Consider the following 27928-nt stretch of genomic DNA (forward strand, 5'->3'; position numbering starts at 1 on the left):
TTCGTCTTTTATTTTATAGCTACTTTTGAAAATGTTCTGATTTAAAAAAAAAAAAATACAATTTCTGACTTTTGTTGGGCAATTTGTAGACATATGATAATTTTTGGGATTTCTTATATTTTGATATTTTAGTTACCTTTTGAATGTTTTTTTCTGACTTTAGAATTAATTTTCTGACTTTTTTTTTTTTTTGCAATTCCAAATACATTTTATGGTATTTTTCTGCCTTTGTTCTTTGGACATTTTTTCCTGCCCTTATTAAAATGAGTGTTTTTTTTGTGTGTGTGTTTTTTTTGTACATTTTTGTGTACATTATATGGTAATTTTCTGCTCTTTTTGGATATTTTATGGTCACTTTCTGGGCATTCTTATAAACGATTTCATCCATCTTTTGTCTCTTTTTCTGACAACTTACAAAGTTAGACTAACATTTTTTCTATATTAAGAATATTTTAATATTTTATTAATATAAAGAATATTATATCTAAAAATTAAAACATGTAAAAGATTTTTTTTAAGCGATCCACAGGGAGGCCTGCAGGAGAGGGACTTAAAGAGCCGCAGGTTGCAGACCTCTGAGCCAGGTAAATAAAGCTCTAGTAAGGCTGTAAGCAACAGTGCACAGACAATAAGTGTGACAATGATTAGACTTTAATCAAACGAATACAATACATTTGGTGCATACAAAAACGCAGCATAAACAATACAAAACTTTCACATTGCTGGACTTGTGAAAATCAACCGTCTGACTATTCCAGAAAAGACGATCTTTCAGTCTTGTTGACGCTGCTTCTTCCCCGTCATGCGACGTCTCTGCCACTTGCTGGTCTTCTTGGCGCTGATTTTGCTCTCGCCGACTCTCTTGTCAGCCTTCTTGTCCGTCTGCCGGCCTCGTCCTCCTGGGCCTTCCCGCTTCCCTTTCCTCTTCCCCTTGCTGCTGGTGTAGGCACCGAGTGAGGCGGTCAGTGAGCGGATCCTACATAGTTGGGGGACAAATGTACAAAAGTGCAAAAAAATGAACAGGCTTCTAATGTCAGCTGTTATGGCACATACTGTATCGTCTAGCAGCTGTTTAATCCAAATTTTACTCAACTGTATTTAACTCATTAAATCCCAGCTATTTTCACTGAAGCAACTGGATTTTTACAGATTTTGCAAAGCCCCAGTCTCTTCTTTCATCAGGGGAAAAAAAAAAAAAAAAAAGAGAGATATTGTTGATGTATTTGTTTCCGTTTTGCAGCAATTAGCATTAGAATATAGCTAAGTTTCATCATTATTCACAAATCTGTGAAAAACAGCTTGTTGCAACATGGCCCTGGCTGATCTTTTATACTATGCTGCCACTTGCTGGATTTTTTTTTTGTAATAATTACCTGTTAAAGCCCAAACTATATTCATCGAATATTGGCTCCAACACTACCATTGCTTTAAGTGACCTCTTCAGTGTGCTCTAGCATTAAAAAATATATATATATAAAAAAAAACAAAAACAAAAAAAAAAAACATAAAAATACGTTTTTGGTATGGAAGGATAAAGTATTAAAAAACGTATTTACCCGTTTTTGGGTTTGAATGAGTTAATGTTGGTAATTGGAGACCAATGTATTTTTTTAGGTGCTATTTTGTGTAAAAAGATTTGATCTCTGGTATATAATAAGTGTCCATTGAAAAATCACTGAAAAGTTACAGCTGACACAAAATGACAACCATCAATCTTCATTAGTTGCAAACTGCACGATTAGATGCTTACTTTTTGTTCAAGATTGGATTCCCAGCTTTTTTTGGCATTGTTGTTGTTTTTTCCTCTTCCTGCCCAATTTCATTTTCTTTATGTTCCCCGTTGACCTAAAAAGCAAAAGACATTGCAAAGCAGATGTATGCCATCTTCATTTGAATAATATTGTTGTCAAACAGACTTAGTGTGTTCACCTTATTCGTTACTTGTTCGAGCAGGTGATTGGTGGTGAGGTCCAGATCACTGATGGTAGTCACGGTGACCGTGTGATTTGGATGGTCATACTGAACAGACTCTGTTGTACTTGTAATCACATCTTCCAGATCATCTTCACTTTCCTCTGTAAACAACAAATAATAAACATCAAGTTAAATCTTTTATCTGCATATTACCTGAAAATATGTCTTAAATCCCCTCCCTACTGTTACATCAAGTGGTGTTTTTATGGGCTATATGCCACGGAAGAGGCGGGACGTGATTTTGCACATCAGTTTGTTTCCGGTCCGGGTTGCGAACGCGCAACCGAGGGACACAAAGTCGGAAGCACAAGTATTTTTGACGCAGCACACACGTCGCAAACCAAACCGGAATCAAACTGATGTGCAAAAACAGTCCCGCCTCTTCCATGGCATATACCTCATTAGCTGGTGGTGATGTCACATGTGCCTATTACAATCTGATTGTGGAGGGGTAGACTTCCCCTTCTCTGGCGTGTGTCTCAAAGTCACCACAAGTCACCGACAACAACGCAATAAGTAGCTACATTTGATTTTTATGCTTTGACTTGTGAGTGCTATATTTTGGCAGTGAACTCAATTCAACTCACGTCACAATCAGCACACTTTCGCAAATAGAGAACAATTCTTTAAAAAAAAAAAAAAAAAAAAAAAAAAGGCTTCACACTGTTTATTTCCACTTCCAGTTTACTCTCAAATTAAACATAAAATAAAGTAAATTACACTAATTTATTTTGAAAAATTGTGCTTGAGGGTCACGAAATATAGGAACACCAAGCCACGTTCAGTCATCTCAGCTGTCTCTGGTTGTCATGGAAAAAAAGTTCTGCTCCCACAAAAGGAGTGATTTGAACACAAGAGTATTTCAATAGATGGTAAGTGTGTTGTGTATTGTGACCAAAGAATATTAGACATTTTATTCCACCACCTGGAAACATTGGTAAAATAAAATGCATGTCTTCTTTAAGACCTCTGACTCACCAAGCGCTTCTTGTCGCTCCTTCAGCATTTTCATGTATTCCTTATGCCTCTGAAAGACAGTTATGTCTGCATCAAATACAGTTTTCAACAATTTGCTCATTTGCTTGGCACCTACCTCTTCTCTGACTCTGTTTTGCTCTTCCTTGATCTTCTTTCGTATTTCTGCTACAGCTGCTTTCCTCCTTTCCACTTTCCTCTTATGGAAACCAGTGAGATATTCCCTGACAGGAAGATACATAAACACAATGTTTGTTTTGCAGTTTGCTTTGTATAATCACAATGCGTCATACTCAGATTCTTCTATTAATAAAACAATATGAAACAGAAGTTATAGACCTAATTGAAATGTACATGTGGTAGAACCGTTTCAAGTGTGCATATGCGAACCAATGACTAACACCACTCGTGATGCAGACACGAGCCACGAAATAATACGGTATACTTACTCCCTCTCTTTGTCGTCAAACATTACGACGCATTTATTTTCCCTCTTTTTAGATCCTGGCTTAAATTTGGCCTTGTTGGGCACATTATTGGTCTTTTTCCTGTTTTTCATTGCTCTGTGGGGTTACTTTCAATGCGTGAAGCAGATTGTCGCACTACTTCCGGACTTTCACTGCTTAACAGCGCGTCGCTAACTCGGTCCGACTGAAAACATGAAAAATGAAACACGTTCCCACTAACTGCTCTCGGTTGAAATTAAAATGCAAGTTTCCTGATAAGTCTGGACTCTGTAACTTATCAAGAAACTTATTTCACCTTCTCGAAACGATGTCATGATGATGTAAATAAAAACAATGAAGCTACACGAGATAAAAGCCATTTTGTGCAAACAAACTAAACAGTTGTTCAAATCAAGTTAATGTTAAAGTTAGCGTAAGAATCACATATAAATCAAATTATAAAGCTGTAATTTTCTCTCCCTCCCTTCCTCATATAGGTACATACGGTAGACAAATGAGTAAGGGCATTCTAATATAAACAGATTGCCAACTATAGATTATTTTTTTGTTTTTAGGAAAAATGGACTCCAACCACCATCACATTGTTTTATTATAAAGACACCAACATCAAAAGAGCGAACAAGAATGAAATGTGGAAAGTAAAAAGCATAATGGAGAAAAGAAAAACACAAAAAAGATGTAACAACCACAACAGTAATGATCCAGCCTATGCATGGCAAATTGAGCTGCTGTTTTTGCATTCAAGAAAGAGAATGATCTGCCAGGTTTGACCTGTAAAAGAATTTTCTGAAAGTTTCTACAAGCATAAATTGTGGTTGAGTCTCTATTAAAAAATGAATCATTTGCAGTATATACAAAATAAATGGCAACACTAAGCTACCACACCAATCTAAAATGTTTGTTCCGTTTTAAATTCTTCACATTCAAATATATTACACACAAAAAGACTGACTTTCCTCCCCGCCAGCAAAACATGAATCTGAAAAGCAGATAATTAAGACACAAAAGCAGGAATGACAGAAGTGACTTGTGAGGCAAAAATTACAAATTAAAAAGCAAACTGCTTTTAACAATTTCTAGCACCATTTTAAATGATGCGATAAAATAATTGTTTAAAATCAAGGGTGTTTTGCCTAAAATATTAAAAATGTAGACGTCTGAGAAATGGAAATTCAATTGTATCACTCCATCCATTTTCTTGACCGCTTATTCCTCACAAGGGTTGCGGGGGGTGCTGGCGCCTATCTCAGCTGGCTCTGGGCAGTAGGCGGGGGACACCCTGGACTGGTTGCCAGCCAATCGCAGGGCACACAGAGACGAACAACCGTCCACACTCACAAGCCCACCTAGGGACAATTCGGAGCACCCAATTAACCTGCCGTGCATGTCTTTGGAATGTGGGAGGAGCAATTGTATCACTGCACAGACATATCTATCTTACATCAAACATAGGGGTGTTTTTTTTGTTTTTGTTTTTGTTTTTTTAAATAATGGATTACAGTACTTTTTTAAAACGACTCAGCAAAAAAAAAAAAAAAAAAAGAAAAAAAAATATTGACATTTGGAGCAAGACACCTAAAAATGACTTGCTGGCCCAGCCATTCGACTAACCTAATGAGTAACGATTGTCAGTTATGTCTTCAACGTAGGTCATCGTTCAACAAATAGCCAAATGCATACGCTTTAATCTACTTTTAAATGTTACTCTTACAAGCAAAATACAAACTGTTAATATTCAATAAAATTTTACATGTACATCTATTATGCGTTTGTGTAAGTAGGCGTTAGTAATAAACCCACCATATTACAAACAGTCTGCCAACATAGTTGTGAAAAACACCTCTGTGTGATTTACTGAAAGCTGCACATTCTCTTACTTCCAAATTCGAATAAGCGACCTAGTGTTTGGGCAGTTTGTTTTTCCGCACAGTCTAATGCACTGTGAATGAGGTAGATAAGAAGTGACTACTTATAACTGAAAGTAAACCAGTCTGCCTTTATGTATTTGCATTTTACAGCCCTTGGAAATGAAGCTGGCCAACAGATTTCGTTGTTACAAAGTGCCGATTATTGTGCAGCTTGGCATTAAACAGCTAAAAAATGCACCTGGGCATCAATTTGAACAGTTACTCATAAACTGGTCCTTTTCTCTTTGGAACACCTGATTTTCCAACTTTGTACTGTAAATAACAAAAGGCGGCGAGATTGTTCTAAAGCTGAGCATTGAAAAAATGGTGATGCAGGCTTAAAAATACATGGGAGTACATAAATGATTGATTCTTATATACTGTAAGTTCATAAGTTCAATCAACCGTAGCCTTCGTGTTGTTGCATGTGTGAGTGTTCAGGAAGCAACGACGGTTGTGCCGCCGCTCAGACGCAGCAGGATCTGCTGACAATCTTGCAGGGACCGACGATCTCCCACCCGCTCCAGCGTACGTTTGGCCTCGGCCAGAAGGTGGGCGCGATGCCCGGGTGGGGTCAACAGGGGCATGGGCAGGTGGCCGCAGGCCAGCAGGATGGCATGTGCCCACTCCCTCTCGCCCTCTGACAGGAGCAAGGGGGGAGCAAAAGTAGAGATTAGTGGTCATCCCCTTTTGCAATACAGTACTTGTGCAGCAGGATTTTGGTGGATCTATGAGTAATTTTATGCGTGGCAATTCTGTGCCAAAGCAACATTGGCGTATTCGTCACCTGCAGCGTGGAGGCCGTGCGTCCTGCGTCGCAGGTTGTGATCCAGCAGCTGGTGTGTCCTTGTGGGACTGGCTCCGGCCATCAGCCTCACTGTGGTCTCATGAAGGAACACCTAACAGCAAGAAATGAGAAAAAAAAAAAAAAAAAAAAAAAAAAAGACAGCTCATTAAATTAGGGAACGGGAATATTATCTCCTGTTATTTGGTTGTATCCATTAACGTTACCTTATGCTGGGCCTGTCTGTAGCACTGTGTGAGCTTTCTGAGTGCACTGAGGTCACTTTGAAAACCAGCCAAATGAGATGCAGATGCTGGGCCAGGTTCGCCATTTGTGCCGCTTCCTTGCTGCCATAAACTGGTCCTCAAGGTCAGTAGAAGGTCACATACCACGAGCTCCATCGCCTTGGATGAAAAGGAAACACACATCAGTGGAAAACTACTACTATACAATACCTACTATAAAACTGGTGTCATTTTTTTAAAACATATTTTATCAAGAAGGAATATTCAGAATAATGTTATTTAATATTCTCAACTACCTAATATTATTTTTGAATTAACAAAAATAAAGAAATGAAAGTTCCCTGTTTTTGCCATCTATGATGTAGATCCATGATATATTAAAGTTACTTATGCTAGTTACTATGTGTCACTATTTGTTATTTTCCTGATAATTATTAATTATTCAACAATGCATTTCCAATAAAGTATTGCCAAACAATAAAAATAAGCCATTATTTGCATTAAATAAATAACATTTGGACCAATGAAGTGAAAATGGATGACTCTTAGGCCGATCGAATTTCAATTACAATTTAAATTATTACACTCCACAATTACAAATCAGCATAATAGAAAAAAAAAGAAGCCTATTAATACTAATTTTTGAGTTGTTTACATTTATACATTTGCAACTTTTCAAAATTTAAAAATAACCAATTTAATTTTGATTCATCCAACATGAACTTGCATAATTAGTGTTTCAAAGAATTTTATTTGTATTGCATTATTATTTATTTAATTTTTACATTTTCCTGTTTTGTACCTTAAAAAATCCTATTGCACAATGCACATGCTGCACTCTAACTTCAAGTTTTTGCCAATATAAACAAATAAATGTTACTATAAATTTTGTTTGGTGCAAAGGAACTTGCATAATTATAGTGTTTCTATTTTTTTTATTTGTTTTAATATTTTGAAATGTGTAAACATTTTCTTTTTAATACAAAAAAAAACACACAAAAAAACAACGATCGTCCTACTGCATTGAGCACAAGCTGCATTCCAACGTCAAATGTTTGCCAACATAAATAAATAAATAAATAAATAAATATGTATTATTCTAAATATATATTATTATAAATTCTGTTTTGTCCAAAAGGAATTATTATAGTGTTTCTATTTTTTAAATTGGTCTGAATATTTTTAAATGCTTAAACATTTTCTTGTTTTGTACCAAAAAATAAATAATCCTTTGAATAATCGTGATTTCAATTATTGCCAAAATAATCATGATTATTATTTTTTCCCCATAATCGAGCAGCCCTAAGTGACACACCAGATGATCTTTGGCAACACGCCATTGCGCAAGTAGCACCAGTAGTGGTTGGCGTAGGAGCAGCGTGCAGACGTGGGAGGCCTCTGTAATGCACTGCAGATGCGTTGCACTCGACTTGAAAATCATGCAATGCAACTACAATGCACCACAGCCAACTCCTGCCATCTCTACCGCAGATAAACACCCTACGGCAACATCCACCTATGCCAAATCTAACAGAATCTAATAACAAACCCAATAAAAACTGCAAAGGAGACGGTTTGAAGAAAATATTTGCTTTGCTCTGTACCTCATTTAAGCCATCGCCAGGCTGCCCGAGAGACACGGAGATGCTGGAGCGTAGGTAGCTGCTGGCTTGGTCACAACGGGACAGGCAGGCTGCCGTTCCTTCTCCCTTGAGAGGTGACAGACTCATCTGGACTGACTTGCAGAGTGACTGCACAGCTTTGGGCAGAGGGTGGCTGAAATCCAAAGGACAGAGAGATGGTTAAAATGAGTGCAGTGAACCACTCTTATACCTTCTAGAGCCATCGATGATAATAGCTATTTAAATATAGCTTTACCCTCCCATACACACCAGCATAAAATGTATACAAAATTCTGTCTATTCGGACTGTGTGTTAAATATAAGATGGGTGGATTAAGCTACACATGTGAGAGTCTGGGTGACGTGACCATGTTCAACTCAAAACAATCACATTTAAAATATTTCCTGACTGAAATGAATGAAAACACTATAATTAATTATCATTATTATCATCATCCAGTCCAGGTTGTCTCTGTGGATAGAAATGCTATTAATACACACCAGCTCCAACTCCCTAAACCACAAACACCAGCAAAACTGATGTATCACCCCCCCCATAAAAAATAAAATAAAATAAAAAATTATTGGAGAGCACTGTATCTTATAAAACATACAGTGATTACATAATTAGGCAGAATGTAAAGATGTCTTTGCAGGGGATAAAGAATATGTCAGTGATGAGTGTTGCTATATTGTTTGTTTGCAAGTGCTGTTGCAATTTCTTTCACGAAATTATTATTATTAAATTATACTGTAAATATTTTTATATTGGTAATGTGTTTCTGTAAAGCACTTTGTGAAAGCTACGGTTACTGTTTGAAGGCGCTATATAATTGACTTGACCATTTGTGCTCGAATGTAATGTTGCAAAAATCAATGCTAGTTTCGTTAGCCTGTCTATGATATTTCCTATTATGTGTTAGCATCAGGCTAGAGGACTTATTCATAAAGCCAAGTGAGATTAAATATACAATGCATAAGTCTCTTGGTTGCAAGCTGCAATAAACCAGCACTTAGCATTTTTTTTTTTTTTTAAGAATTGCTCACTATTTGGCAAGCTGCTTGTTGGGAAGTTCTGCCAGCACCCAAGTGCTTGTATTTTAATTTTGCTCATAAGTCAAAGCAAAAACAAAAAAAAAACAAAAACAAAAAAAACCTCTAAAACTTGCAAGTCAAATTGCCACTGTATTCTGTAAAATCCCATAAAATCATTTATATTGAAAAATGATTAAAAAAGCAAAAACAAATGAAGGGCAGGAGGGCTGCAGCAGGTGAACTTAATAAAGCAAGGGCACACTGCATTTAATATGGATTGTTCCATAAATCGAGCCAAAAATGACTGCAAATGTACATTTGGATTGGACTGTGAACATCTTGAGAACACTTGATGACTTGACAAGACATGATGGCACTTACTCAAGCGTGTGTCGAGTTCTTGGCATCCTCTCTGCTTCCACCAACAGAGACCTCACAGTGACATCATCGCCCTGGAGCCAAAAGACGGCAGCCTTCAGGACCACAGCCCACCACCGACTCACTGGATCTCTCACTGCCAAACACAAGGAGAGGAAAGCCATGTACTTATGATTGTGTCTTACTGCTTCATACACAAATTATAAATATGTTTTGCCATGCCTACTACATCCTAACTACCAAAGCTCCTATACCTGGTGTGATGGTGTGATTGGGAGGAGTTGAGAAGGGAGGAGCGGACGGAGAGTCCTCTGTACATTTATTCAACTGCTGCAGGAAGTCCAGGGCACTCAAAAAGTCCCTGGAAGAAGGAAGCAATAAGAAGTGCATACTTTAAGAGGAATGCGGAACTGATTCAGCCTCCAGCAAAGCAGTGTTGCTTGGCTCCCCGTCATACCCAGAGCCGGTTTTGTGTTTGCCCGCTTCAGAGTGACTCTGCGGCTGGATGAGGGTATGAACGGCTCTCTCAAGCAATTTTTTGCAGAAGCAGCGGTGCAACTGGGCAACAGGGTCAGCTAGAAGGGAAACATTTACAGTAACAGAAGGAAAGAATTAGAGCTGGCAAAATTAATCGATAAGCAATCAATTATCAAGTTAATTGACAACTATTTTAATAATTGAATAATCGCTTGAAGCCATTTTTTTTCAAATTAAAATTCTCCAAATCCTCCACTTTCAGCGTACCAACAGTAATTGTTCACTGATTTCTGTAGTAATTCATGAAAAAGAGACTGATTATCTTCTGTGTTTTATCTAATTAAGACATTTGCAAACATCTGTTTTTACTTTGGAAAACAATGACCGAACAGGATATCATGGTACAACATTAATCCCCCCCCCTTTTTTTTTAATCACTTTAAGAATACGAAGTACAAAATAAACACCAAATATTGGTTAATAAACAGTAATCAGGGTGAAAATGCTTTTGTGATACACTTTAATGCAAAATTAAAATGAATCTGATTACTAGATTACTTGATTGAATAAACAATAGATTAACAGATTCTAAAAAAAATGCGAGAGTACAGCACTGGCCACAATAGAGTACAGTGTTCCCTCGTTTATCGCGCATTACGTTCCAAAAACTACCCACGATAATGGAAATCAGTATTAATTAAAAAATAAAAAAAATAAATAAAAAAAAATAAATCCCCTTAATTATATATATTTTTTCTATTTATTATGTTTTTTCACTTTAGTATGATTTTTACTTTATCATAAATGTTTTTCATTTATCATTATGTTCTTTTTTCATTTACATTCATTTTTTTCATTAAAAATATGTTTTTTTTTATTTATTTACTTATTACAGTATACAGCACTTTTCATTTACTGTACACATTTTTTCGTTTTGGTATGATTTTTAGTTTATTATGAATGATTTTTTTATGTTTTTTTTTTTTTTTTTTTTTTTTTAAATTTACTTGTTACACAGCACAGTATATATTTTCTACCTCCGGAAAACAATGTCGTGGAGACAGACACCGTTGGTAAGGTCTCGTCGAGATGAATCTGCGGATATCCGTATGTCCCCGGTCGGACGCAGTGTTCGAGAGATACGGCCGCACAAAGACCAAAAAAATAAACAAACCAAAAAGCAAGTGAAAAAAAATATATATATTAAAAAAAAAAAAAGCGTGCTGTAAAAAAATCCATGAATCAGCGAAGCCGCGAAAGATGAACCCGCGATAAACGAGGGAACACTGTACAGCAGACGTGTCTCCTTTGACAAACACAACTTTAAGTCATTTCGCATGAAATGCTTGATGAACTTTCAGAGTACGATTATGTCTTTTGTACCTGGATCTCTCTGCGACGTAAACACCCCATCGTTGCCGTCCGACTTCAACGACCAATCACATCTTAAAAAGAACTGCCTGCCCAATGGTGTGAAGAGCCAGCGCAGGCAATCAGGGATTTGCTTCGCTTCACATTGATTGGCAATGCTCTCCGCGCAACTCAGTAAGTAACCCTGCGAAAAAGGACACGTGTAACTTGAAATGAATCCAATTTCAAAAGTAGATGACAGACATGAGAGCCATACAGGCAGATAGGCGATATGGAGACCCAGCACAGCGCGCATCGCTGCGGCTGCAGTCACGTAGATCTCGGTAAGTTGAGCGGGGGCCATCTTTCCTTGGGCGCTCTCGCTGAGGTTGACCGCGCTCAGGGACAAAGACAGGGCCCACGAGCTGCTTCGCTGAGGCAGCTTTCCTACAAGGAGGATGAAATCACAAAACATGGAATGGAAGTTGCCCAAGTAGCACCTTAAAAGAGTGCATGGACCAACAGTACAATGGTACTTTGAGGTACGAGTTGCCCAACTTATGAGATTTTAGAGCTCTGGGACATTGGTTAAGCCAAAAATAGCAATTTCGGTTTTGGGCTGATAGGCAATTAAAATGTGGGATAAACGTTCTGCCCGAGTGGCTCACTACTCTTGCTGGCATTTCACCGTGCGAGTTTGTAGCGGATGCAGCCGCTTCATTTGCAACAACTTCAACTACTTTCCTAAGACTACAGCTGAGCCACTATTATCTCCCACAGCACCTTGCTTTTTTCTTTGAGGTACACGTCCCTCCAACCATTTCAAATTTTTCAGTGGCAATCAGGTGGCTGGTTGTTGTGCTAATCCTTTGGCTAATGCTAACCATATTGCTCACACAGTTCAAACTTTAGCGATTGTAAACACGTAAATACATTTACCATGGACGGTATGCCAACTTGAACTTCTTGCTCACCATTCAGTCTCAACTATATCATTGCTTACTTTACAGCTACGTGGCTTCACATGTTTCTGCTAACTGCTCAAGGCTAAAAATAGATTAGCTTTCGGACTGACATGCTGCATAGTGCATACACTACGACAGCACAGAACGACTCCAGAGTGAAGGACTCGGTTGTTTTAGCTATGAATGTCTTATTTTGCAGAGCGGATAAATGACGTCATTGATCAGCTGCGCAAATTATGACATTACAGTCTATCACTAACATGGCAACAACCGCTACCACTCCACAGTAATTTTGTTGGGAAAAGGCGGGACATTCTGTACAATAATTCGAGCTGATTGGCCGATGCGACATTCTACACGTTTCTTTTAACCAATCACGGCCACGGGTGAAAATTTCGTGTTCGTTCTTGTCGAATGGGGGAAAACCACGAACAGCTAGGCACGAAGCGCCTCTTGCTGTTCAACATTCAACAAGGAAACGGTGAGTAATTCTGCGAGAACAGAATTAATTGTAGCCTCAATTCGTCCATGTTGGGTTTGTTTATTAGCCCTGGCATCTGCGCTGGCTTCCTGTTTTCGTCACAGTTGCATAACCCGAGAGCGGTACAAGATGGTATACTCCGGAGTTTGTGAACTCACAAATACCACGAGAATTCATCTTGCGAGAGCAAGGTTAGTCTATAACCAATTTTACAGAAAATGCAAAATATCATTTGATTCCGATGAAGAACAGATTGGCGTAATGTCTACTCAAGCATATTTTTTAAAAACTTTTTTATCCAAGATGAAAAACAATGTGTGGCGAAGTCCCACACATCTGAATTTATTGATAAGTACAATGTCTATTAAATTGAAGCAAATGTGGCATAAAATGTTTGATTATTTTTTTATTGTAATTATTTCACTACTGTATTTTTTAATGTATTTTTTTATACTTGAGAAATCTTTTGTTGGCTTTTTTAAAGAGCTGGGATGGATTCATGACATTTCCATTCCCTTTCATGGTGAAAGATGGTTCAAGAATACAAAGTTTTTGAGTAGTGTTGTTCCGATACCGATACTCGTATCGGCAGAGGTGCCGATACTGCATTAAAACAGTAGTGTCGGTATCGGTGACTACTCACAAGTAACATGCCGATACCATTAATTCCAATGCTAATATAGGATTTTGGATGCAACATCGTGTGTCTTGCTCGTGCACGACATTCACTGATATGTGACATGTTCACTGCATGCCAATCTAAGATATCCTATTGGCCCTTGAATGCTCTGAACCAATGGCAGGACAGCTTTTTCATGTTGAGGAAAAAAAAAAAAAAAAACTTAAGTATCGGTCTGGTATCGGTATCGGTCGATACTGCAAAGCTGGGTATCGGTATCGGGAGCCAAAAAACGGTATCGGAACAACACTAGTTTTGAGTTATGAATGTGGCCACAGAATGCATGAACTCATATCTCAAGGCATCACTGTAGTTTACTTCAATGAAATTGAGGATACAATTGCTGCAATTCTTGTCAGACCAGTTTGCTATGTGCAGAGACTGGTGTAGAAACGAAAACAGAAAGCAAAAACAGAAACAGGAAATAAAAGTGAAGAGCGCTGGTTTGCTATAGGACCACTTTGAACTACAAAATAACAACAGTCTATGTCGGTACGTCAGACAGACGAGAAGTGACATTGAGTCAACAAACTAACTTTTGGAACAGTTATTTTCACCTCTCTAAGATTCTTTCACATAGAAGTGTGTGTTTTCTGCAGTCTGATATCAATAGGAAAAAAAATGTATCTTGAGATGATTGATGACTGAAGGTCATTTCTTGGAATGACCATCCCTACCTGTGAGTTGCAGCTGGCTCAGACGATGGTACACCAGGGCAGCATCCTTCGCGCTTGTCCTTGCCTCGTCCCCCTCGTGTTTGCCTCCAATTTGTCGGACCAACCAGCCAAGAGGGGTCGGGCGATGCAAGCAATAGCGAATCAGATTCCAGGACAACGAGCAGACCAGGTCCAGTTTGGTGGAGGGCAACGCTCTGGTCAAGATGGACAAGGAGGTCTCTAAATTGAACAACGCGGCAGCATAATCGCCCTGCGAGAGAAGGAAAACAGGGGCAAGTTGTTTGAAAAGACTAAATAGGTAGGTACAGAAATTAAATTATGCTTATAAAAAACGTAATGGAAGTTGCTCGAAGACAAACACAGAAAATTAAACAATTGAAATCCATACCATATATAATCAAGTACTGCACATTGTCTGTTGTACTGTATAGGCTGGTTACAGCAATATCCCAAAATATTTTGTCTTTTTGTCAAGGAAAAAGGCAAGGGCAAAGACAGAGTTTCCATCTCTGTTTGAAAAATATCCAGATGCATATTCAGATTTGAATCAAATAATATGCATCAAAATCTGTGAGTCAAATTATTAGTTCTTCCAACAGTAACAGTGACTGAGGACAATTGCAGATTTGACATCCATTCTGTTCAGTTTATCACTTAAAGTTCTTATGAGTGTGAAGCATTTTATCAAATACATATAATAATATATACACTTTAAACTTAACACATTCATTTTCTGAAACAATTTACCCTAAAACCACCGCCTAACTATAATTTCGAGGCGGCCAAGCAGAATATTTAGAGATGCACACCGTAACTCAACTTGAAAAGTAAATGTTGACATTTCCACTGTATCACTTATAAGACGTAGTAACTCATTCCATAAAGCGAATTTCATGCCTTCTTTCACCAGCACCCTTTCCTCACAAAACGATTTGGATTTATTATCTGGATTTACCTTCTCTGGCACACTAGATTTATCGAGAAGATATTAAGCACTGGTAGTCCTCTTTGCTATTGTTCATCGTTTCCAAGAGTTATGTGAAACCTATAGATTTGCATGATAACTCCCCAAACCTTTCACACATAAGTATTATGGCCTTAAAATAAAATCCCAAAATTCAATTTCCAATTGTAATTTCAATACAATTCAATTCTTCCAATACAAATAAACATCAAATGACAATAATATTAAAAACTCTGATATGGCCCTTTAAACGTAATCCTTTAGACGTTTTAATAAAATATGCTCAACAATGCAAAAATAAAAATATTGTCTTTATGTTTAATATGTAACAACTCAACTATCACTGAAAATAACACGAATAAAAGGTTCCGCTTCCAAACAATATTAACATTTGTCCCTGAAAACAACAAAAAACAACGAAATCCAGCAGAGTATTTAGCACTCCAGGTACATGCATTTTTTTTTTTTTTTTAAGTAAAATAAGACAGTCAATGTATGCCCTGTCACAATGAAAGGTCTTTTTGATCGGGCACTTAAAGATAGAGACCGAATGTTGTTGTAATGGTTCAACTTTCGGATGTTCTCTTATTGGGAAGTGACATCACTAAATGTAGTCGTATAAAAAGTGATACTGTCACTTGGTGAATTAAATATACCTGGAGTACTTTGAAGTAAAAATGGAAGAGAATGCTGGTGAACGTGTCATGGATTAGTTAATAAAAAGTTACAACAGCTGCTATCACCATCGATGTAGATTAGTGTCAGTATGTGTGTGTATCTATATAACTGATTTTGCAATGCATCAGCACACAACTTTGACATTGTTTAGAGCGATTGACTACTGTATTACTGGGCTCCTTGTCATACGTAAACAAAAAATTCTGCTGTTTCTTATTGGGAGTTTTCGCTGTTGCACACAGAACATTTGCTGTCGTGTGTTTAAGATGAAACAATTCGGTTGAGCTAATCGCTTTGGTTTCAACAGCCTGACAGTGAGTGGCTGAAAAATTTTGGTCTCAAATTTTTGGGGCAAATTGTGACTAGGTGTTCTTAACTAATTTACTCCCAAAAACATAATTTTTTTTGTTTGTTTTGTTTTAAGTGTCCCAAAGACGTATTTATACGTTTTTTGTTTTTATGCCAGAGCATACAGAAGGCTTTGATGCAGCGTCTCAACAGCAAAAAACGTTTGCAGAAATGGTAGTATTACACAAACAGCCGGCAGGTGGCAGCAGAGCAAAGGAGATCAACCAGGGCCATGTTGAAAAAAAGCTCAATTATTCACAATTCTAAATAGATTTGTGAAAATTGATTAAACTTAGCTATGGTTTAATGCTAATTGCTGCAAAACGGAAACAGATAGGAATATACTTTTTCCTAATGAAAGAAGAGATTTTAAATCTTTCTTTTGATATGTTACATGTTTTTATAGCAATAGAACAGTATTCTGTCTTGCAAAATCAGTCAAAATCCAGTAAAACAGCCGGGAGCGAACGGGATTGCTTGTGTGAAAATGGCTGGGAACGAATGAGTTAACAGTAGTCGACTGTACCACTCCAAAATGACGTTTAGAGCTTAACGTCAAGTTATGTATCACGTTTTCCAGATTTTCCTTTTGTGCAAAATATGTCAGTGTAAATGACAAGGAAAATTAACCCATAACACAATTAAAAAAGGAAATGGCCTTTGACAAAATTACTCACTGAAGCGGACTGTTTTTAATGCTTTTAAAATAATAAAAAAAAATAAGCCCCTTTTTTATAAGATGGTAAATAACTGATGGAGTATAATCACAGGTTTTGTTCTCCTGCAAAAATGATGTAACTATATAAATAGCAATAACTCTGTGAGTGCGCCAACTTGGCAATATTTTTGCTATATTTAGAGACAAACTGTGCCTGATACAGTAAGTTGGTAACATGCGGTTCACAAAATCTAACATCATCATCATCATCACACTCTCGTGTCACCAATGGCAGCTTTACTATAAATGACAAATAAACTGTACTTACTCTCTTAAGGTTAACTTCAGCTTGTTTTCTGTGTCTCCAGAACGACACCGACTTGGGTGAGTGAAGCGGCGTGATGGGTTCCCAGAGGTAGAGCACTCGCACACAACCCCAAACCGCTCCCAGCCCACTCAGCATCCAAACCATCACCCACGGCAACACACACCGCAGCCAAGAGCCTGGGAGTCAGAAAGAACGCGCACACAGGTGTCATTCTGTCAATGCACTCTCATAGAAGCACTTTCAACAATTCAAATGGAGATAAATGCTAAACGGATCTCACTCTGCTTCATCTATCTTTCCTTCCTTCCTCTTCAGTTTTACCTCTGGTCTCTTGAGATCTCCCTAATCTGTTGGAATTTAGAGGTTTCTGGGGTTGGTGCAAGAGTCTGGTTTTGTAACCATGTGGTGTTTAGTTGGTGTTGGATTTCACTTGGATTCGTCTTTCTTTCCTTTGATCTGGTCTCCTAACCTTCTGAACTTCATGACTCTGACGAGACTCTTAAGTATCCGGTTGAGGTGAAGGGTAATGGGATTTTTATGAGGTTTCAGTTTTTTTCTGAGCTCTCTCTCTCAAAAAAAAAATCCAAACAGAATCCCGCTTCATCACAAAAGCTTGCTTTCTCACCAAAATCTTGTGAGGGGCTGGGGAACCAGACCAGAGATCGAGAAGACCCATGCCCTTGAGAAAGACTTTCCGAGGTCTCAGAACCCAACAGGGAGGGAAGCGGGTTCAGGGAGAGACAGAAGAAGGTCAGGGCACAGAGAAGCAGACGAGAACCATCCATTACTCCAACAGAGGAAGGAGAGTGTGGCTCAAACTTCATCTGAAGGAAAGAATGACATAAGAATGACATCAAAAATATCCAGAAATGATGGCAGTAAACAGCTTGTACGTTACCTGATGATGATCTATTATGGGGCTGCTGGGCTCAGAGTCCACATCGTAGGAAGAGAATTGGTGAGGGGAAGCTGAGCCCACGTCAGAAGCTGGAGGTGACATCATTGCAATTTCCTCTTTAGGGTCCATACCCTCAGACAGTATCACTGGCTCTGAGATGAAACAAACATATTAATTACACTGAATTTTCTACATCCAACCATCTACACTTACTGTTCTTCTGGTTTGCCATCTTAAGAGCCAGATTCTCCTGTCGAAGTTTGTGGTTGGCCTGTTTCAGGTGCTTAATGTAGTCAATAGCTTTACTCAACACTCCCGATTTATGCATCTGAAGGCAAAAATGCAGAAAAAACAAATCACATGCCTGACATTTACTATATGTTAGAGCTGTCAAATTATACATTTTTTTCATCGGATTAATCTGATTTTACAATTTTGATTAATCACGATGAATTGCTCAATTAAAAAGGCAATCAACATTTTTTGCCTGCCAAATTTAAAGAACACCTGTTATGTGTTCATTCTTTCTACATTTAATGTTTTTGGATCCACTGCACACGCTCATCCTCCTCTTTTTCTAATCAGTTAACTACCTGCACAATTTAAAATGGAAAAAAAATGACCCTGATAGGTTGACATGAACATATATTCTGAATGTCGTACGCAAACATTCATTCAATAATTTACTTGCATGTAGTTATGTTTATTGCTCAAACATAACCTGTGCTACCTTTAACGTAGCCATCCCCTGTCAGCTAAAGGATAATCTACGGTCAAAATTAATAGTGTTGTTAATCTGTGTTTATGCATGATTAATGCGATAAATAGGTGTCAAAATTAGTGCGTTCATTCAGAGTTAATATAAAGTTTCATGAACTCCACTAATTTTTTTTTAACACACGATTTATACCACCCCGCACTTCGAAAGCCTGTACTGAGGGGATTCCATTAATAATAATGCATATATTTGTGAAGACTGGGGTCAAGCTGTATTTTACAATTTCAAAAATGTGCAGAAAGTTATTTCATGTTAAAGATTAGATAGCTCTTAATATGAAAAGAAAAATGCACTGAGTTGTCACAAACGTCTTAGAAATGCAATTATGCCATCTAGTGGCGGAAAACCTAACTGAAAACAAATCAATATCACACTTTTTTTTACAGTATACAGTACAGTACAGTACAGTACATGTTTTTAATTTGAATTAATTTTTTTTAAGATCACTGACCTTGACATCATTGCCTACGACCAAGTCTCTCAGCTCCACGATCTTATCATTGATAGATGACCGGTACCGCTTTTCAATGATGTTGTGGGTGGTCCTCCTCTCACCCTCTTTGACCACCCCTCCTTGGCTCAGCCCCAAGGGGTTTTGCTCGACGCTTGATATGGTGCCGTTGGTGCAGTGGGAGGAGCCTGGCTGTAGTTGTTTGATTGTCAGCTTCTCTCCGCTTCCCAGAACAGTCGTCAGGAGGTTGCCGCCCATCAGTGCCTAGAGACACATAAGCAATGATTAGTGGCATTGCAAACACTGATAATTCAATAGATGCTACTCAGTCTACAACACAAACTAGTTTGCACAGTGACGTATGAATACGTTGTTGTGCATCACAAGAAGGCACACGCAGTCACCGCAGTCACCTACTGTTTTATATTTTTGCGTACAAATGATTTCTGTAAAAATATTTACTGTAACTCTGATTTTATTGTGGGAGCATAACAGTATAAATTTTGGTTATGTAGTAAAAATCGAACGGCTAGGAACCCCCTACGTTAGCAACAGTGGCATTTCATCTTTGAAGTGTATTACAAGTTGTGTTACCGGGACTTGAAGTGTTGTGTTATGGAGGGGCGTGGTCAATGTGGTGATCCCTGCTGGGTTTTGCATGGAGGACAGAACCAGGGAATCTGTCTTCAAAATATGAGGCTGCTGAAGCAAAACCTGGTGAAAAGTACCAAAAAGAGCTTGAATAGCTGCTCTGTCTCAATCATCAATAACAGAAGACATCAATATCAATTTAGATATTTTGATAGCAAAAAGTAGTTTTGGCACCTGTTGCGGCACATGGACTGTAGTGGGCGCTGGAGAGAGAGTCTGAATGGTAGGACCAGTTGTCAGAAGACCCTGGTGAATTGTCACTGGTTGAAGTTGAGGTGATGTCATGACCTGTGATTGAAGTACTGTAAGACCAAGAGAAATGACAAATGAATGAAGAGCCGCATTTCAACTGACTCAATAGAACATTTCAATGACACGGTGATAAAAGTGTTGAAATATAATATTCAAGTCAGCAAGTCTTTGTCACCTGGGAAACCAGGAGTCGGGCTCTGGTGGTAGATGACTGGGCTTTGGATAAAACGAGACTGCCCAACACTGGGGGCTATCATCACGGTTTGGGGCGGCGGCGTCTGGATGGGGGTTGGAAGGAAAGTGTGGACTGGGAATCGCTGGGTCTGCATCCACATAAACAATAAAAAAATAAAAAATAAAAAAAATAAATAAAAAGTTTCATCAAAACCCTGTTCCATCAACACTGATAAATCACCTGTTTTTATTTTTTGTTTTGTTTTTTTGTGGGTGTGGGGGTGGGGGGGGATTGCTGATGACAGACTTGAATCCGCACACAGTTTGCGCATAACACTGACAGTCATTTAATTACTTTGTTTTATTAAATCAAACTTAAATTCAATTCAATTCAATTTATTTCATTCCTTAAAAAAAAAAAAAAAAAAAAAAAAAAAAAAAAGGAAAATGGAAGGGGAAAGAAAGAAGTAAAATTTATGTTATCTACCCCTAATCCACAACAACAACAAAATAATCAACACAAAGTAAATGACAGCGAGCGGTCAAAATGTTTTCAATATAACAATTATAGGACGCCTTGAGTTGAAATACAGCGGGGGGGGGGGGGGGGGGGGGGGGTTGTTATATATTTTGTTTTAGAGAAAATATCTGTTCCTCTTAATTTATACTCACTTTCTCTTTTTTAAAATTTAATTTGTATATTAATTGGTAAACTTTCATGGTGGGCTTTAAACATTATTTTAAGACGGTTAAACTCCATCAATTCATTAAATTTTTTAGTTGTATAAATAACGGATTAGTGTGGTCTCTGCATCCACAGCCGCAAACGACACAAATAGCACGTTTCTGTAAAAGAAAGATGGAATCGGTGTGGGATTTGGCGGCACACCCCCACACGTCAAAGCAATAGGTCAGGTATGAGACAATGAATATATAACAATACCAAAGCATTCTTGTTCAATGATTCTTTAGCCTTATGTAAAACTGCTACAGTTTGTGATACCTTAGATTTGACATATTCTATATGTGATAAGTGTTCAACAATAATAATACCTAAAAACTTTATTTCAACTTTGATAATGAATGTGTTTTAAAATGAGGGTTAACAAAAAAAAAAAAAAGAAAAAAAAATCCTGTCTGTCTGATATATGCAGGTAAAAACTGGGTGGCTACTGTATATTATTCAATAAACTATATATCAATTAGATGCTTGTAAACCATGAGTGCTCTGTTTTCTCACTGTGAGTTTTGTGTGTCAATCAAGTAAAAAAAACAAAAAACAAAACAAAAAATAATAATTTTATCTAGACTGTCCTCACACAGCAACATCGTTATGTGAAAATAGGACAACAAGCTATTCCCCACTTGGCATGGGTGTAAGGCAGCGGCGTACAAAGTTGAAAAAGGTGTCAAACCTGAATGGTGGGCTGGGCAATCAGATGGGGCTGAATGGGTTGGCCCACTTGTGGCCGTGGCTGAAGAGGCGGGGGGCTGCGGGTCACCTGGTGCGGTGCCGCAGACCCTGTGTTCGTGGAGGGGGTCTGAGCAGGAGAGAGAGAAGGAGGGAGGGACCCGGCCCTGGGTGACAATGTCTGAGGGGCTTGGTGAAGTCCAGAGTTCTGATTGGCCGGTCGAGGGGCGGTCATCTGGTCCTCAAACAAGTCTGTTAAGTCCCCCACCTGGTTGACAAGCTGGAGCATCTCTGAGAAAGAGATACATATACATAGTATGTATATAGTATGTGCAGGTGAAGAAAATATTAGAACATCCATAGCTGCTCAGACCAAAATGTAAAAAAGCTGTCGAGGATCATTCCTGTGGTAATGAAGCGCCATTGCCATCACTCGAGTAAAACACACATCAGTAAAGAAAAAAAATATATACATATTGATCTATTAAAGAGTTTACAATGTTTTGTAGTAACTAAATAAATAAAAAAATAGTATAAGGTAATGTGAAACAATTTCATGTACAGTCTTCCCTCGCTATAATGCGGTTCACTTTTCGCGGTCTCGCTGTATCGCGGATTTTTTTTTTAAGTGCAATTTTGCATATTTTTTTACAGTAATATACCCATTTTATAAACTTTATGAAGGTTTGAACATTGTCAATGTTTGAACAATAGAGAAATGTGAGAACATGTAAATGCCTCAATGAGAAAAGTGTGTAAATTGTGCGGTCGGGGATTTTAGAGCCTTAAAACATTTATAAGAGTATGTTACTTATATATGAGCATATTACATAATACTGTATACAGTACTGCAATAACTGTCTTGCACTACTTTTCCTGTCTGAAAATGTACCCAAAAAAAAAGAAGAAAAAAAAAGAAAAAAAAAAAAGCCTAATTTGAAAACTAAGAAATATTCTGGAAATTGATTTCTATAGGTTGGCTATGCTGCTATGGGCTTTTCTCATCGCTTGTTAACATTTATGAACATTATCTTCTATCTGAATATAGGCATAAATGCACATTTTTTTAGTGGTTCAGAATTAGCTGTTAACATTCTCTGCCAACTCCAAAACTTAAACGGCCAAATACTGTGGCAGTTGTTTTCATATTTTCAGAGGTTGAAGTTGACATGAGTAGAGATGTGCATGTGAATTTTGGTGACAATTCATAGCATTTTTGTTTCATTAAACGACATTTAGCTTTAGTACATGTACAGTTGTGCTCATATGTTTACATACCCCAGGGTATTTAAACTTTCAAGCACAACTATATATATACACACAGTATAATCTGAATTTTATTGACATTCACTTATCATTACTTTTCAGTTATACTGCAGTATGACAATGACACAGGTGACTTCACATGTCCTTGAGTAAAAGTGAAAAGCATGAGTCAATGATGAGGGGTTGAGAGTGTCGCTGTCGATACAGCTGAAGAGTGTCAAAGCTGTTTTTATGGCACAAAGATAAGACAAGAACGAGCAGCAAATGTTGCAGACTGGCCTTGAAGTGGCACATGCACACACGGACGCTGCTTCTGCTCTTGGCCTTGACAAACTATGGACTGATGACTGTAAAACTGGAATTTCAACGTTGTTAAGTTGTGGTGCTGATGTAGTTGAAACCGAATTGGCTATTCAAGCTGGGAATTTCTCACCTTTTTCCTGAGTGGCTTGTAATAAAATGGTTTCTAAAAATAAGGCAGGGCGGCATCTGGAGTTTTCACTACAGTATTTGTCAATATACTTAGTCACAGGATATCGTTTAGTATGACACCAACTTTTATTATAGGTATAACATTTATATAACTATAGCAACTAAGTAAAGTGTTAAATATACAAAATTTGACTCTTCTGAAAAAGTTTGTGTTTCACACTCATTCGGCTCCCGACACATCAACAACCATTTACACGGAAAATTGTGATCGTGATCGCACACTATTGACTTTTGACTATTTGTATTCCATTCAACCATTTCCCTTTAAAAATTTACCAAACAATTGTTTGTCTCATCTTAAATGTTTTAATTGTAGCACAATTACATAGATGCGACTTGTGGGCCCCATCACACAACACTGTTTTTAAGACAGCTACAAGGAAATTAGATGAACATCCTTGTGCAGCTTCAAAAGAAGGAAAACAACCTGCCACACTCATCTGGCGACATGTCATCATCCTGCACACACCCAGTGATTACAATTATTCATGTGAATGTGAATATTGTCATTTATATACTGTCAGTGAATGTTCAAAATGAGTAGACTGGTTTAAAAATATCCACAGCTCATGACGATAGCCGTTGTGGGTGTTTTGAAGCCTCCAACTGAGCAAATGATATGAAATAATTACGCAACTTTTGAACATGACGCAGTCCCACCTGCCAAAATAAACTACCAGCAACAATAACAGAGAAGGTGCACAGCTGTTTGGAAAGCCAACGCATGACAATATTAAGGTTTAGACATGACCTCATGGTTGAAGTCCTGGCAAAACTTTAATGCATCAACTTGTCCTAATTTATGCATAAATAAGCATCTTGCATTTCGTCAGCGTGTTTTTAGCTTCTCACGAGTATGGAAATTTCTTTAGGGAGGAAAATTTTAGTAGACTGCATTCATTTTGGTAATAATGTTACTTGTTGCTCATAATTTTACAAACAAAGGCTAAATACAATTACTTGAAATATTTTTCAAAAATAAATATAATAATAACCATATTTTTCGGACGATAAGTCGCTCCAGGGTATAAGTCGCACCAGTCATAAAATACATCATAAAGAAGAAGAAGAAAAAAACATAAGTATGTTGCACATAAATCATATTTTCTGAGGCATTTTATTTTCCAAAAAAGGAGACCAAGGACAGTCGAGCTTGGAGTCACACCCAAAAGGCCTACACGTGTTGACAACAGCCAATGACTTTCGGTTGGATTTGAAACTTCTGCTTCTAACTATGGATAAGTATTTCTTTTCAGTTTCAAATGAATCAGTAGTGACTCGTCACTCGAATTGATAAAATAATTGGTCCAGAGGGAAAAAAAAGCAAGCTGGATCAGAATTTTTACATTCAAATTATAATAAATCATTTAATATTGTTACAGTGACTCCATTTCAGAAGGTGGTGGTAAAACACCAAATGTGTTTGCCCATCGCCAAAATAAAGTACCAGAACAACTTGAAAAAAAAAGAAGAATAAATAAAAGAGAAGTGGTCATGGCAACTAATGTATGTTGTTGTAAGGGACTGTTTCCACAGCTAGCTCACTAGTTTAGCATACGGCATCCGTCACAACAAGATTTTACCATTTGCAGCCCCAAAAGATGCAGTAAGTAAACAAACTAGAATTTGTCCTTTGGACACAGGTGAGGTATGATTCTAGTTAAGATAAGCCGTTTTTAACTAAAAGCAAAACCTTCTTTGTAGTTATATGCAGAAAATTTTAATCGAACTGGAACTCGCTTGCTGCTGTCAACAGTACACGATTAGGGAACAGGAATTTTGGTTGTGAAGAGGAGCTCTAACTTAAGTTGCACCAGAGTATGTCGCAGGACCAGCTAAAACGTAAAAGAGAGAGAGAGAGAGAAAAAAAAAAACATGATATAGACCCCAAGATTGTGATGGAAGTAATGCAACATTTTACTTCCTGATGAGGGAAAAAGGTAGGTGCATAATAGGGGTGTTAAAAAAAAATCGATTCGGCGATATATCGCGATACTACATCGCGCGATTCTCGAATCGATTCAATAATAGGCAAAATCGTTTTTGTTTTTTTTAGGATTCACACCTTAAGCATGGAAGAATGTTATATGAACGGAACATTAAGCCTTAATATTTTATTTTAATGCTGTTTAAACATGAAACAGATTACAACCTCTATAAGACTGAAATTTCAGATAAATAAATTATACATTTTCATATAAATCTTACACTCTACAAGCTTACTGATTAGTATTTTCTAAATTTGAATGAAAAAAAATCACAACAATCGACTTAGAAATTCGTATCGGGATTAATCGGTATCGAATCGAATCGTGACCTGTGAATCGTGATACGAATCGAATCGTCAGGTACTAGGCAATTCACACCCCTAGTGCATAATGTATTTTTGTAATCAATGCATCAAGCAATTAATTGGGACAATGTGTCTCCAGTTAGAGGAAATACAGTAATTGCGCTTTATGCAACAGACAAGAATTGAACTGGTCAGATCAACAATTCAGTGTCTGCCACTATTAATTCTACTTGGATAGATAAGTACATTTTCTCATGTATTGCAAACACATTTATGCTGACAGAATCACAAAACCATGCATGTGTGCACTTCAATGGGTGGCAGACTGTTAGAAAAACATACGGAACACGGTAGCTAAGAGCCCCCCCAGAGGCCAGAACCCCTGACAAGACAGCACAATGAGGATCAGTTTTGTGGGCTTCTCGGTGAAAAGGAAAAAGATTATGTAACAACAGTTCCAAAGAGAGTAATTAGGGAGCCGGAATGTTGTAGCCATTGAGGGGCAAGTGTAGAAGCGTGTATATGGTTAAACAAGTGTCAACTTATCTTTAAAAAAATAATTAAAAATCACACACCCCACCCAGTTCAACATACCCTTAACAAATCCTCCATTGTTTAAGGTATGTTGAACTTGGTGGGTGTTTTCACCTGAAAATGGGTCTTCCTAATAAGAAAATAATATCCTACGACTCCACTTGCTGCAAGGTGTGGACTGTCCGTGCAACAACTCACAAGTGCATCAATCATCATTATCCATTATTACGCTGTCTCACACTGTGTACATTCCCCTAGAACAGAATAATTGAGCAGAAGTACAGTTAAGTGGCACTAAGATCTACTGGAAGAGATGAGTATTTTAGAGCAAGAAGAGGCAGAGAAGGTCCTCGATTCAGCTCAAGTAATTGTTGTTCCCACAGTGTAAACTACAGAGAGGATAATGTCAAGTGCTCTTTGTATGTGTTGCTGCTCCTTGTGTATTGCAGTAGCTGTTTGAAGTTTTAGAATCACCTTAACATAATTTCAGTCCTTCTAACTCTGGATTAGACAGATGAGATCAGAAGGAGTATTTCAAGATAAAATGTTTTATTTTCGCCTTATTCATGTGACAGCTTTACAGATCACTTTAACTGAAAGTGATGAATCTGTGTTTAAAAACTAAATGTATTTGTCTGGAATGTATCCCACGTTTAATGAATCTGCATCATTAAACATACAGGAACAGAAGAGACCCTGGAAACATCCGCTCTCCATGAGACTTTTCATGCATTTTTGAGTAGTATAATGTATTGAATGACAGCTCAGGAGTAATCTGGTTGTAAATGACGGGAAAGGTCAGTCAGATTTTCTTTTCATTTTTTAAAGACTCACATAAATTACAGACATGCTCAGCCTTTTCCGCCGAGCCACACTCGCAAATTCCATGCTTACCAGACTGAGCGGAAACCGACCGACGAAAGCTAAATAAACACGTAACACCTTAATTGTCAGTGATGCTGCAACTCACCATCGATGTCACCCAGCGTTAATTCATCTCCTAACTCCGCTAAAGTCGGGTCCACGTTCTCCATTGGAGACATGTACTCTTCACAATCCATACTTGACCGCTATCACCGACCCGCCTCTCGGCTACGACAGGAGGCTCGAGTGGATACCACACCGATTTAATTGTTATATTCAAAAGTGAAAGTCGGATAAACACCTGCGCCTCAAAAGAGGCAGCGGTCTATCCGGTTATACTCATTTACAATTATGTTTCCTGCAGACGACGCCATATTGTTTTACCGTAGTTACGTCATTCGCAAATAGACGCGGGGGGCTAAGGCACCCTCGGATTGGTCCAAACCGATGTGTTGTTGTCAGCAGACCAGCCAGACCTAACCAATGAGAAAACAGCATTCTTCGTGGCCTGATAGTACGTCATACATCAGAAGCTCCTGTCTCATTTGAATACACTCCGCCCCTAACGCACCCTCACTTGACAAGTAGGAAACCACCCCCGCCAAATGTAACAATTGAAAAATACTGGTTCAATGGTTCATAAATACAGTAGAAATTAAAAATAGATGCGGGAGTCATGGCAGTTTAAATTACTTCCGTCTTCCGCCTACTTTACATTACATCATGACTGAAAGCGCTTCATCTAAACAACATTAATGGTAAATGGACTGCTTTTTATAGCGCTTTAACTACCGAACAAAACAACCACCAATATTCACACAGGACTCGCTGGAATGCCAATATTATTACAGAAGATATAACATGTTTATCAC

General features: G+C 37.9%; 2 protein-coding genes across 2 annotated transcripts; both read right to left on the reverse strand.

Annotated features, from left to right (window-relative positions):
• Positions 1-629: 629 nt before the first annotated feature.
• Positions 630-3635, reverse strand: nol12 (nucleolar protein 12). Its single transcript, XM_077501576.1, has 6 exons — positions 3399-3635; positions 3068-3173; positions 2953-3001; positions 1930-2075; positions 1751-1845; positions 630-976 (listed from the first exon to the last, which is right to left on the reverse strand). Exons 1-6 carry the CDS (start codon positions 3506-3508, stop codon positions 772-774), a joined length of 711 nt encoding a protein of 236 aa, XP_077357702.1. The 5' UTR covers positions 3509-3635; the 3' UTR covers positions 630-771.
• A 352-nt stretch (positions 3636-3987) lies between these two features.
• On the reverse strand, positions 3988-27444 carry srebf2 (sterol regulatory element binding transcription factor 2). The gene is made up of 20 exons (XM_077501572.1): positions 27163-27444; positions 21612-21898; positions 20198-20345; positions 19945-20072; positions 19714-19833; positions 19120-19383; positions 18104-18218; positions 17891-18042; positions 17618-17816; positions 16993-17168; positions 14017-14266; positions 11492-11661; positions 11248-11419; positions 9845-9962; positions 9642-9748; positions 9391-9523; positions 7957-8128; positions 6335-6511; positions 6111-6222; positions 3988-5963 (listed from the first exon to the last, which is right to left on the reverse strand). The coding sequence occupies exons 1-20, from the start codon at positions 27251-27253 to the stop codon at positions 5761-5763; spliced, it is 3294 nt and encodes a 1097-aa protein (XP_077357698.1). The 5' UTR covers positions 27254-27444; the 3' UTR covers positions 3988-5760.
• Positions 27445-27928: the final 484 nt, after the last annotated feature.

The sequence above is a fragment of the Festucalex cinctus genome, chromosome 1, assembly GCF_051991245.1.
Source record: "Festucalex cinctus isolate MCC-2025b chromosome 1, RoL_Fcin_1.0, whole genome shotgun sequence".
Classification (NCBI taxonomy): Eukaryota; Metazoa; Chordata; class Actinopteri; order Syngnathiformes; family Syngnathidae; genus Festucalex; species Festucalex cinctus.